This window comes from Camelina sativa, chromosome 11, assembly GCF_030686135.1.
Source record: "Camelina sativa cultivar CO46 ecotype springtype chromosome 11, ASM3068613v1".
In the NCBI taxonomy this organism is placed as follows: domain Eukaryota; kingdom Viridiplantae; phylum Streptophyta; class Magnoliopsida; order Brassicales; family Brassicaceae; genus Camelina; species Camelina sativa.
The window spans coordinates 35,541,958-35,554,106 of NC_141890.1; the positions used below are offsets into that span (position 1 = coordinate 35,541,958).

At 38.0% G+C, this 12,149-nt stretch overlaps 1 protein-coding gene across 1 annotated transcript; it reads left to right on the plus strand.

Moving 5' to 3' along the window:
* Positions 1-2,766: 2,766 nt before the first annotated feature.
* Positions 2,767-4,720, plus strand: LOC104725055 (12S seed storage protein CRA1-like). Its single transcript, NM_001302978.1, has 4 exons — positions 2,767-3,074; positions 3,212-3,498; positions 3,590-4,021; positions 4,176-4,720. Exons 1-4 carry the CDS (start codon positions 2,792-2,794, stop codon positions 4,578-4,580), a joined length of 1,407 nt encoding a protein of 468 aa, NP_001289907.1. The 5' UTR covers positions 2,767-2,791; the 3' UTR covers positions 4,581-4,720.
* The last annotated feature ends 7,429 nt before the right edge of the window (positions 4,721-12,149 follow it).

Consider the following 12,149-nt stretch of genomic DNA (forward strand, 5'->3'; position numbering starts at 1 on the left):
GTGCAGGAGAGCGCATTGGTGGTGATACCCCAAGAGTGTGTTGGATTTAATTGAGTTTAATTATCTTAATTATTAAGCTAGAGGTTGTATTTGTATTAAACGATGCTTATAAGCATTGTGACGTTTGTAGCAGTTACAACGTTTGATTTAAAAACATAGTCTCATCATTGTAAAACTCAAGTTTTTCCAGTTTATTAATAAAATCACAAGTTTCTCTAATACTCTGCTCTATCTTCTATAAAACACATCAACAAGTACGTTTGTTTTGTTTATTTGTGAGAGAGAAGCTTTTGCTTCTAACATGGTATCAGAGCCCTACTGATTCAAGAGCCAAATTTTTTTAAGTTAAGAGTTCAATAAACACAGAGAGAGTTATGGAGATGGTGTCGAACATGAAGAAAATATTGGCTATTCAAGGGCCAAATTTCCTATGTGTATTTAAGCATCTTGGCTATTGTAGAATCGAACATGAAGAAAATATTGTTAAGAAACTTTTGTTCTTGTGTTGTTCTTATGAGCAATTCTCTTTGGCTTTGAAGAGTGACTGAAATTAGCTTTTATAGCTAACATTTGGTATCAGAGCCCCAATTTGATTTCTTAATCAAATTTGGATCCTCAGTGTCATGTTAAGTGCATGCTTTATTTGGATCAAAGTCAGTTTCTTTCAGATTTCGATATTACAACAGTGATGATCCGATCGATCTATGACGTTTACGATGAAGACGGCTTCATTGAGGGAGTGAACGATGGTCGACGTGTGGAGGTTAGTGGGCAAGGTGGTTTCAGTTCAACAAAAACTCTCGACATCAACCCGCTAAAAGAAGAGGCCGTCACTGCAGTAACTAAAAAATTTAATCACGTCAACGTGAGAAACCTTGGTAAGCTACTTCTATCTTCTTTACGATGGCTGAAACGAGAAGGAAACAAGTTTGTGACTGATGCAACGTATGAAGGCAATGAAAGATATGAACCTGTTTACTTCATGAGAACCTTGAGGACAAGGCTCTTTTCCGGCGGTGGCGTCATGTACGTAGGGTGTGAGTTTTATAGGGTTTGACCTTTTTTTTCTGGAAATCCTTCATTGTATGAGTCATATTTTTTAACTAAAAAAGCTAACAAAGTCTTTTAAAATTATTCAAAGTAGCTATTTTTAAAAAATTTGTAATATTTTGAATAACAGTACATTTTAAGTGAGTTTTACATATTTGAATTGAATAACAAGAGATCGTGAATCATTCTAAATAATTTTATATAAATTTCAAGTTGAATAACATAGGATTTTAAAAGAGTTTTAAAAATCATTAATTGAATAACAAGTAATTTTAAAAATACTTTAAAATCTTCTAAAATATGAGTTTAATACCCCTCTAAAACTCAAAAAAACTTGATCTATTTATAATATATTCAAAAGTTTTAAAAAAAAAATTATCCGTGGTGTACCACGGGTTAAACCTAGTTTATTATAAACATGTTACCATCAAGAAGTCCTCTTTTCCAAAAAAAACCGATGCTGCAATATGTGTTTCTCATTTCTCAAATTAAGTTGGCGATCATATGATTTAAAGTCGATTAAAATAAAATGCTTTTCATAAAAATATAAGTTAATTCTTAATCATCTCATATTAATTTGTTTTGTAGTTAGTAGGTAATTACTAATTGTTTTTTAATCACTTCACTAGACACCATTCGTTTCATTGCTTACGACGAGTTGATTCTGTGGACTGAAATCAAATTTCTGATTTATTTCCATGTTTAAATTTTTTTTGTTACCATGGTATTATTGGTTTAATTAGAATCGATGATTATAAATCTTAATACTTTTACTATTTTTTTCTGAATAAATGTAAAAATATATTCAACCCAAGAAAAGCTTTTTTACATCGAATGCATCCTTAATTGAAACAAAATTGAGAGTATATATAACAAATTAAACTTTATTTGTGGGGCCAAATCAAGGTCATCGGCATACTTGTGCGTATCACTGTATACTGTGTGTATTTATTAATATTTTTTCTAATGGCAGGGGGGGGGGGGGGGGGGGGTAAACAGCATGCATGCAGCCGTACACTCGTCGCAACATGTTCGTCGCGTACGCCACATCTCCCACGTATGATCTCATCTGTTTTCTATCGCCACGTCTTATAATTACAGTAAAACCTTTGTAAAATATATATTTTTTTTGTTATACATTTTATTTTTAGCATGAATACATAATTGGCCAATGCCTTTCGAAACTCATCATTTTCTCAGTTCGAATGTGACCATGATCCCATTATATTACGATCTAATCAACTGATAATATAACTTATCAATAACAAAAACAAATTATAATAATTTTGTTGACAAATAGCGTATCCATCCGCAAAGATGACATCTACAAAAAAATGGTTTAATTTTTTTGTTACTTATATAAAAAATTGTATACAAATAAATACATAAAAGATTTGTCCTGTTGCTAATGCATGTGCCTATCTCAAAGATAAGGTGTAAGAAGCATGCACAAGAATAAGCCATGCAAATTGAAATGTGTCAACTCCGTTCATTGATACGTTTTATTTATTACAGCGTGAATCCAAAATTTATTTTCCGATCCGATGAAGACATAAAAGTAGCGATTATAAGTGAAGTGTAAAATTTATGTACATAGTCGATTCTATACACCTGGTTCAATTCTTAATCAATTTATTCTCAACAACTTTTAATAACGAAAAAATAAATAAAATATCCTATAAATAGCAAGCTTCACATAACGCAAGTGAGAAACCACAAAAAGTAAGAAAATTAACACAAAATGGCTCGAGTCTCTTCTCTTCTTTCGTTCTCCTTAACACTTTTGATATTTTTCCATGGCTACACTGCTCAGCAGTTTCCAAACGAGTGCCAGCTCGACCAGCTCAATGCCCTCGAGCCGTCACACGTACTGAAGAGTGAGGCTGGTCGCATCGAGGTGTGGGACCACCACGCTCCACAACTCCGATGCTCAGGCGTCTCCTTCGCACGTTATGTCATCGAGTCTAAGGGTCTCTACTTGCCCTCTTTCGTTAACACCGCGAAGCTCTCCTTCGTGGCTCAAGGTACGTACAATTCTTTCTATTTCGAGATTCGAATTTGTGACTATGTAAATTATTCTCAAGCACATATGCCTAATATAATATTCTCTAGTATCACTTATAACTAAAGCTATGTAAATTATTTGTTACACTATATATAGGAAGAGGTCTTATGGGAAAAGTGATCCCGGGATGCGCCGAGACATTCCAAGACTCATCAGTGTTCCAACCACGCCAAGGCAGACAGTTCGAGGGTCAGGGTGAAGAAGGTCAAAGCCAAAGGTTCCATGACATGCACCAGAAAGTGGAGCACATAAGGAGCGGCGACACCATTGCCACAACTCCCGGAGTAGCACAGTGGTTCTACAACGACGGACATCAACCACTTGTCATCGTGAGCGTCTTCGATTTAGCCAGTCACCAGAACCAGCTCGACCGCAACCCAAGGGTACATATAAACCAAAACCTCAAAATAATATCATTATCTAGTCACAAAATAACAAAAAATGATGCGGTTTTTTTTGGTGTGTGTAATGAAGCCATTTTACTTAGCTGGAAACAACCCACAAGGCCAAGTATGGCTACATGGACGAGAGCAACAGCCACAAAAGAACATTTTCAGTGGATTCGGACCTGAGGTTATTGCTCAAGCTTTGAAGATCGATCTTCAGACAGCTCAACAACTTCAGAACCAAGATGACAACCGTGGAAACATTGTCCGAGTACAAGGTCCATTCGGTGTCATTAGGCCACCTTTGAGGGGCCAGAGACCTCAGGAGGGGGAAGAAGAAAGAGTAGGTAACGGTTTAGAGGAGACCATATGCAGTGCCAGGTCCGTTGATAACCTTGATGACCCGTCTCGTGCTGACGTGTACAAGCCACAGCTCGGTTACATCAGCACTCTCAACAGTTACGATCTCCCCATCCTTCGCTTCATCCGTCTCTCAGCCCTCCGTGGATCTATCCGTCAAGTAAGTTAAATATATATATATTATCTAACTAAACTAAAACCAAAGTAACTTTTGCATGCATATGAATGAGGGTGGACAATTTGATTCGGTTCGCTATAATATGTCCATTTCTACATTTAAACATGACTACTGCTTGAAATGTGTGTGGGTGTAGAACGCAATGGTGCTTCCACAGTGGAACGCAAATGCCAACGCGGTTCTTTACGTGACAGACGGGGAAGCCCAAGTACAGATCGTAAACGACAACGGTGACAGAGTGTTCGACGGACAAGTCTCCCAAGGACAGCTAATTGTCGTACCTCAAGGTTTCTCGGTGGTGAAACGCGCAACAAGCGACCAGTTCCGGTGGGTCGAGTTCAAAACAAACGCAAACGCACAGATCAACACTCTTGCGGGACGAACCTCAGTCTTGAGAGGTTTACCATTAGCGGTCATAACCAATGGATTCGAAATCTCACCCGAGGAGGCGAAGAGGGTCAAGTTCAACACACTCGAGACCACTTTGACTCACAGCAGCGGCCCAGCTAGCTACGGAAGGCCAAGGGTGGCTGCAGCTTAAGAGCTTAAAACTGCGGCGTTGAATACTGAGCCTCTACTGTAAAAGGAAGTTAAATAGTAGTAGTAGTAGTAATAATGTACCAAAATGTAACTGGTTTTGTTGAGGTTTTTTACGTTTTCTGAATAAAATCTCTTTTTGTCTTTCTCAATTGTCTTCTATTTTACCACTGTTTAATTTTTATAACCTCTTATACTTTACATGTTACCCGTAATTGATTGAAGTCTTGGAAACTTTACATTTTCTCCAGTTCGAGTACGTGCCTGTTAAATTACGATCTTGTGAAAAATAAAATAAAAATCAAAATGTAAGATATGTATGGAGAAGTGTTCAACTTAATAGTATACGGTTTATGTACGATGTAATTTGAAATATAGGAAGTAAAAAACGTTGTTCCGGGAGCTTGTGATTTGTGTGGGGATAATAAGTTGGTTTTGGGACACTAGCTCGGTCCCAGGGTCAAATCTATAATGGCTTCTGAAACACTTCGATTTTAGTAAATATAGTTGTATACTTGTATAAATATTAAAGTTTTAAAAAATAATAATTTAACTATCTATATCACTAAAAAACACTTATATTTTTGGTTAAACATCTTTAGAAATATTCATAGTTAAGTGTATCTGAGACAGAGCAATTTAGAGAAAAAACGATACAGCAATTTCTTGACGTGAAAAAACGATAGAGCAATTTTACATATGGATGGAACAATTGCAAATAGAAAAGAAATCAAGTTATCCTACATATCAAAATGGTCAAACTTTAGCCCACTTTGATCCACAGTTTTTTTTTCTTTTCTGGCATCCAACTTGATCCGTAATTCATGGCTTGTAAAAGTATAAATTTATCTGTAAAGCAAAAACTGTTAAATGCTGATGATAATTATTGACGCTTTGTTACCAAAATGCTTGAAACATTGTAAATCTCATACTTGCGATCACCAAATATAATTGTCCCAAGACAAAGAATTTGGCTAGTCATTTAGAAGCAAAGAGAAGGTGTAATTGAAGAGGGGTTGCTTGCTAAGTAAGAAAAAACCGCAACCAAATAAATATTTATATTTTAAATTATATATACGATAATCAAATTCAATACAGTCTTTTTTTTTTCCACTCAAGATTTTCGTTATATAATATAAGGTGAAATACAGAGGTGAAATACGTTTCTGAAATTCTAAAATCGGCGGAAAACAGAAATATCTCCGAAAGCTTAAGCCCGATACTCGGAAAACACAAATTACAACACAGGAGCCAAAAGAGAAACTCTCAAAATCATCAAAGAAGTCGGAAGAGAACCTAAGTCGCTGGACTACATCCTCAAAAGTCGTTGTCGAAAAGATCTACAAACCCAAAAGGAAGAGATCCAAAGATAGAGGCCATCGTGAAGATTTAAGCCAACTGAGAACGAATACCTCGAACAAATAAGCATGGAACGCGAATCTAATTCCTAACTACCTAATCTTTAACCGAGAATCTAAATCTAGGACTTTGTATCCCCACAAGAGGTTAGCCTTACAAGAACAGAAAAGGAACAGACCACGGAAAAAGACCTATTAATTTTTCTAATCTATGGCGGTGGAAGGAAACTTAGTTTTAAAGATTCAACGAACTGAAAAGAGATAAAACGTAAGCTATCCTAAGCTAGACAAACAACCCGACCGTAACTTCTTCAAGATCAAGAGCTAGACTATACCCCAAACAAACCAAAAGACTAATGACAAGAGAAAATCATTGTCGCTTACACCATGGTCGGGGAAGACAACAAGTCGGGAGAAGAGGCACAGAAACGACGATCCTCCGAAGATCGACACCATCCCAACAAAATGATACTGCACTGAATCTCGGCTGGGACATCCCAAAAAATGAACGGCAAACCTTTGACAAAGGTCAGATCCACCGTCTACGAGATACGCCAGAACTGGATCTGCCTCACCATCACCGTCAAGAAACCTTAGTCACCACCGAACCACTTCGCATACCGAGATCTCAAAGGCTTACAGTAAAACAAAGAAAAAACAAGAACAAATCTAGATGCCTTCCCACAGCGCCGTGGTGGCCGCCGGAGAGGCAACGCGGGGAGTTACAGAGGACGACTTGACCTAATCGTTTTAAGGAGAAAAGAAAGAGGAGAAAGAAAGCGTTTTTTTCACTTTATTTTGTTTTCTGGCGAACTCAATATAGTCTTCTTAATATTAATTTATAACATTAAATAACTTATTATTTATGTAGATGTTAAAGTTACTTATTAAACTAAAACCAAACCAAAATTGTGTCAAACCAAACCAGATTTCAATGGTTTCAAATTTATACAAAATAAAAACAATTGAAAAACCAAAAAAAAAAGAAAAAAAAAGTGAATTCCAACCAAATTGTAAAACTGTATTGCTACTGTCCACTCTACCTCTCCTACCATGCACCCAGGCCCCAGCCGCAGCTCCATCACCAGCATAAAGAGGTAGGAAAGAGGTGCAACGGACTAAGATTTTTTTTCCGTCAAAAACTTATTATATTTGGTATATCATCATATAAATTGTTTATCATCCAATTAAGAGGATTAAAACTATTCGCACAAAAAATTGAATAATTAAAAAATATAATTTTGTAAATTTTTATAGTAGAATTTATTTTGTTTAAAGTTTTTAATATTGTATATTTTAAAACCTAAAAAATGAGTGCATTTCATACAGTTTTAAATCCATTTCATAATATTGTTTTCTTATGCTTGTCACGTTCAAATATATTATTATTGGTTCAGATAAGTTATTAATTGAGATTAACAGAAGCAAGGAAGCAACATATAATGTATATAATGTACCACTAAAATCACAGTTATCACTAATATTAGAACTCATCACAATTTCAAGCGAAACTCTAGTCTAATACCACTAAATAAATTACTATTAAAAAGAATTATTACTAGTATACATAATAAGTATTGATGTTTAAGAGACACATGTTCTGATGGTAGCATTACCATTCCAATAAGGTCACCTCAATTTGATGCTCAAATTCGCCAAACATTTTGCATGAACCAACCTACACTTCACTCTCGCCACCACTGAATAAGCTTGTGGCCGCCTCTCATCCACCGACAAAACTCATAAATTTGTGGACCTTGTGTTCTTCTTCGATGTCTACCTAAAGATGATCCTAGATACCCCGATTCGCTCGCAGAGTCGCTTACATTATCTATATGCTGTTTACTCCATGGGTTCCAGCTGTTATAGCAGCTCATAACATTCCTTGTGAAATCCTCTAGATCGAAGCTTGTGATGTTTTCTCGGTTTATTACCGTTACTATATGAAGACACACCTTTTCCCCGATCTCGAAGATCCTAATCAAACCGTGAAGTTACCAGTGTCTACTCTTGTGGTTTGACTTCAAGAATCAATCAAAGCAGAGGTTATATCTATAGTTGCACTGATGCAGGAGAAGGTTCTGAAACCTAATCCATTCTAGCTTACAAGTAATTTCTAGATATTTTCCTTTTTTCTTTTTCTATTAGGATTCTAGTAACTTTACTTATTTTCTAGGAATTACTTATTTTACGTTTTAGCTTTTTCTATATAAAGAACCTTAGGTGATATGTTTTAGACAATATTATTATCATTCTTATCAATCAAAGTTTTAGAGTTTATCTCTTTATCTTTTCTGGTGGATTCCAGAGCTTTTCTATCAAGATCATCGCTTGTGATCTTGAATTTTCATTCTAGGTTCAACGCTTGTTAACCTAATGCAATCCGACTGCGTCAAGTGGTATCAGAGCAGGCTTTCTCCTACTTTTTTCGAAGCTTGATCAGCCATGGGTGATCAACCATCAACCAAAGCAGATATTGAGGCTTTAGGAGCTCTGCTGACAGCGTTGACTAATCAAGTTGCGGCTTTACCCCAACAGATTGCTAACGCGATGCAAGGAGGAGGAGAACAAAGGGGACCAAATCCAAATCAACAGGGCGGAAACAATCCGGTCGTTGAGGATCCAGTTTGGGTCCAACAAGGTGGAAACAACCGACAACACGGTGGAAACAATCGACAACAAGGCAGGTACAATCGTGTTGTTGTTGATAATTCCAGCTCAAAGGAGGACTCGGAAGAAGAATTTGAAGAACAAGGGAACCAAAACAATCATGATTACCGAGTGAAAGCAGATATTCCATTGTTCAATGGGACTATGGGAGTAGAAGAATTTCTCGACTGGCAAATTGACGTTGATCGATTCTTTGATGTTATGGGTGTCCCGGAGAATAAACAGGTCAAGATGGTGGCAATTAGATTGAAGAAGACTGCTGTTGTATGGTGGGATAAACTAGTCCTCCAAAGACAAAGACAAAGGAAGGGTCTAGTTAGAACGTGGCGTCGAATGAAACAACTGATGATGGAGCGTTTCTTACCGGAGGATTACGAACAGATTCTCTACATGATGTACATTGATTGTGTTCAAGGAAACCGAACAGTGAAGGACTATACGGCTGAATTCTTATGTTTCTCTGAACGTAATGACTTGAATGAAACAAAGAATCAGAAGGTGGCTAGATACATCAATGGTTTAAAGGGCTCTCTTCAAGGAAAGATAGGGTTACAGACTGTATGGACGGTGCAAGAAGCCTCGAGTCTAGCTTTGAAAGCAGAATTGATTGAGAAATCATCTCGAGGATTCTCAACCTTCAGGAAGCCCTCGGTTCAGAACAGTTTCGAGCCAATTGGAGAGAAAGACAAGGATCCGAACAATGGCAACAAAGGAGCTAGCAGGGATCCAAACACTGTCAACAAAGGAGCTGGAAGTTCTAACAATGGTTCTAATAATGCTCATCAAAATAAAGCACCAACGCAAAAGCAAAGTAACACTTATGCGAGACCATCCATCGACAAGTGTTTCCGCTGTCAAGGACAAGGTCACAAATCAAATGTTTGTCCGAGTAGGAGGACTATAGCTTTAATAGAAGAGGAGGATGAAGACTTCGCAGAGAATAAGGAGTATGAAGGGGTCGAGTTTGCTGAAGAGGAATCTGAAGACAGGATAAGTATTGTACTCCAACGACTCTTGCTATCATCCAAAGAAGAGGGACAATGCAAGAATCTGTTTAGAATGCATTGTTCTATTCAAAACAAAGTGTGCAATGTGATTGTTGATAACGATATTTCTGAGAATTTAGTTTCTCAAAAGCTGGTGGAATATTTGAAGCTACCCACGACTCGTCATGCAAAGCCGTATGGTCTTGGTTGGGTCAAGAAAGGCTCACAAGTGAGGGTTAGCGAGATTTGCAGGATTCCCTTATCTATAGGAAAGCACTACAAAGAAGAGATCATTTGTGATATTCTTGACATGGATGTTTGTCATATTCTCCTTTGGCGTCCCTGGCAGTATGATAATGACATCACTTATCGAGGACGAGGCAACGTGATCATGTTTACGTGGGGAACTCATAAAATTGCTACGGCTCCTGTTCAGGATTTTGGTAACAAAGCAAAGGAAAAGAAGTCAAGTTTCTTGATCATAACGCAGAGCGACAAAGAGCTTAATGAAGCTGTTAAAGAGACAAATTGTTTCTATCCAGTGGTGGTCAAAGGGTTGATGAGCGCTGTAACAGAAGAAACTACAACTCCACGGGAAGTGTTAGAGATTCTAGAAGACTTCAAGGAGTTGACTGCAGATGAACTACCTAATGATCTACCTCCTATGCGTGATATTCAGCATCACATTGACTTGATTCCGGGTTCTAGTCTACCAAATCTTCCTCACTATCGAATGAGTCTTAAGGAGAACGAAATTGTAAGGGCACAAATTGAAGATTTGTTAAAGAAAGGGTTAATCCGCGAGAGCATGAGCCCTTGTGCTGTACCGGTTCTTCTCATTCCAAAGAAGGGTAACCAGTGGCGAATGTGTGTTGATTCTAGGGCCATCAACAAGATAACAATCAAGTATCGATTTCCTATCCCTCGATTGGAAGACATGCTTGATGAGCTGAATGGATCGAAGGTGTTTACAAAAATCGATCTTCGAAGTGGGTACCATCAAATTCAGGCCTGAAGATGAGTGGAAGACTGCTTTTAAGAGCAAAGACGGTTTATACGAGTGGTTGGTGATGCCTTTCGGGTTGTCAAACGCTCCTAGTACTTTCATGAGACTAATGAACCAAATTCTCCGTCCTTTCATTGGGTCCTTTGTGGTGGTTTACTTCAATGATATTCTGATCTACAGCAAAACCAAGAACGATCATTTGGAGCATCTAAAACGGGTTTTGCAGGTTCTACAAGAAAACCAGTTGTACATCAATTTAAAGAAGTGCACATTCAGTTCCAACAAGCTGTTATTTCTGGGTTTTGTCATTGGTGAAAAAGGAATTCAAGTTGATGATGACAAGGTGAGTGCCATAAAGAATTGGCCTATCCCTAAATCAGTAACTGAGGTACGAAGTTTTCATTGTCTAGCTACTTTCTATAAAAGATTTGTGAGGGACTTCAGTGCCATTACTGCACCTATTACTGAATGTTTGAAGAAAGGGAAGTTTCAATGGGGTCCGGAACAACACAAGAGCTTTGCATTGATTAAGGAGAAGCTTTGTACTGCTCCAGTATTAGCATTGCCGGATTTTGCTAAATTGTTTCAGGTAGAGTGTGATGCAAGTGGTGTGGGTATAGGGGCTGTACTGTCACAAGAGAAGCGACCTGTAGCTTTCTTTAGTTAAAATCTAAGTGAAGCACGTCAAAAGTGGAGTACTTATGATCAGGAGTTTTATGCTGTGTTTCGAGCTCTAAGACAATGGGAGCACTATCTGGTTCAACGCGAGTTTATTCTTTTCACGGACCATCAAGCTCTCAAGTTCCTTCACAGCCAGAAGATGGTCAATAAGATGCATGCTCGCTGGGTAAGTTCCCTACAGAAGTTCCCTTTTATCATCCAACACAAATCAGGAACACTTAATAAGGTTGTAGATGCCTTAAGTAGAAGGGCTTCCCTACTCACTACGTTAGCACAGGAGGTTGTCGGTTTCGAGTTTTTGAGGGAGTTGTATGGTCAAGATGCTGAGTTCCAGGAACTATGAATCAAGTGTAGTCAGCAGCATCCTTCGGCGGATTTTCATATCCGAGAAGGTTACCTCTTTAAAGAAGATAGGTTATGCATTTTGTGTTCTTCCTTACAGGAGAAGTTGATTCGAGAATTGCATGGAGGAGGCCTTCGTGGTCATTTGGGACGAGATAAGACGATTGCAAGCTTGGAGGAAAGGTACTATTGGCCGCATCTTCGGAGAGACGCTGGAGCTATTGTTCGAAGGTGTTATATATGTCAGGTTTCCAAGGGTCAAGCTCAGAATACAGGTCTTTACATGCCATTACCCGTTCCTGAAGACATCTGGCAGGATCTATCCATGGATTTTGTGTTGGGATTACCGAGAACACAACGAGGTGTGGATTCTGTGTTTGTTGTTGTTGACAGGTTCTCCAAAATGACACACTTCATTGCTTGTAGGAAGACTGCAGACGCAAGCAACATAGCCAAATTGTTTCGTGAAGTTGTACGTCTCCATGGGGTTCCTAAATCCATAGTTTCAGACAGAGATACCAAGTTTCTAA

Excerpts from the sequence above, each read along its gene's own strand:
- LOC104725055 (NM_001302978.1), top strand. The coding sequence starts at position 2,792 with ATGGCTCGAGTCTCTTCTCTTCTTTCGTTCTCCTTAACACTTTTGATA. Across the intron at positions 3,075-3,211 it reads GCTCTCCTTCGTGGCTCAAG|GAAGAGGTCTTATGGGAAAA; the intron begins GTACGTACAATT and ends CACTATATATAG. Across the intron at positions 3,499-3,589 it reads AGCTCGACCGCAACCCAAGG|CCATTTTACTTAGCTGGAAA; the intron begins GTACATATAAAC and ends TGTGTAATGAAG.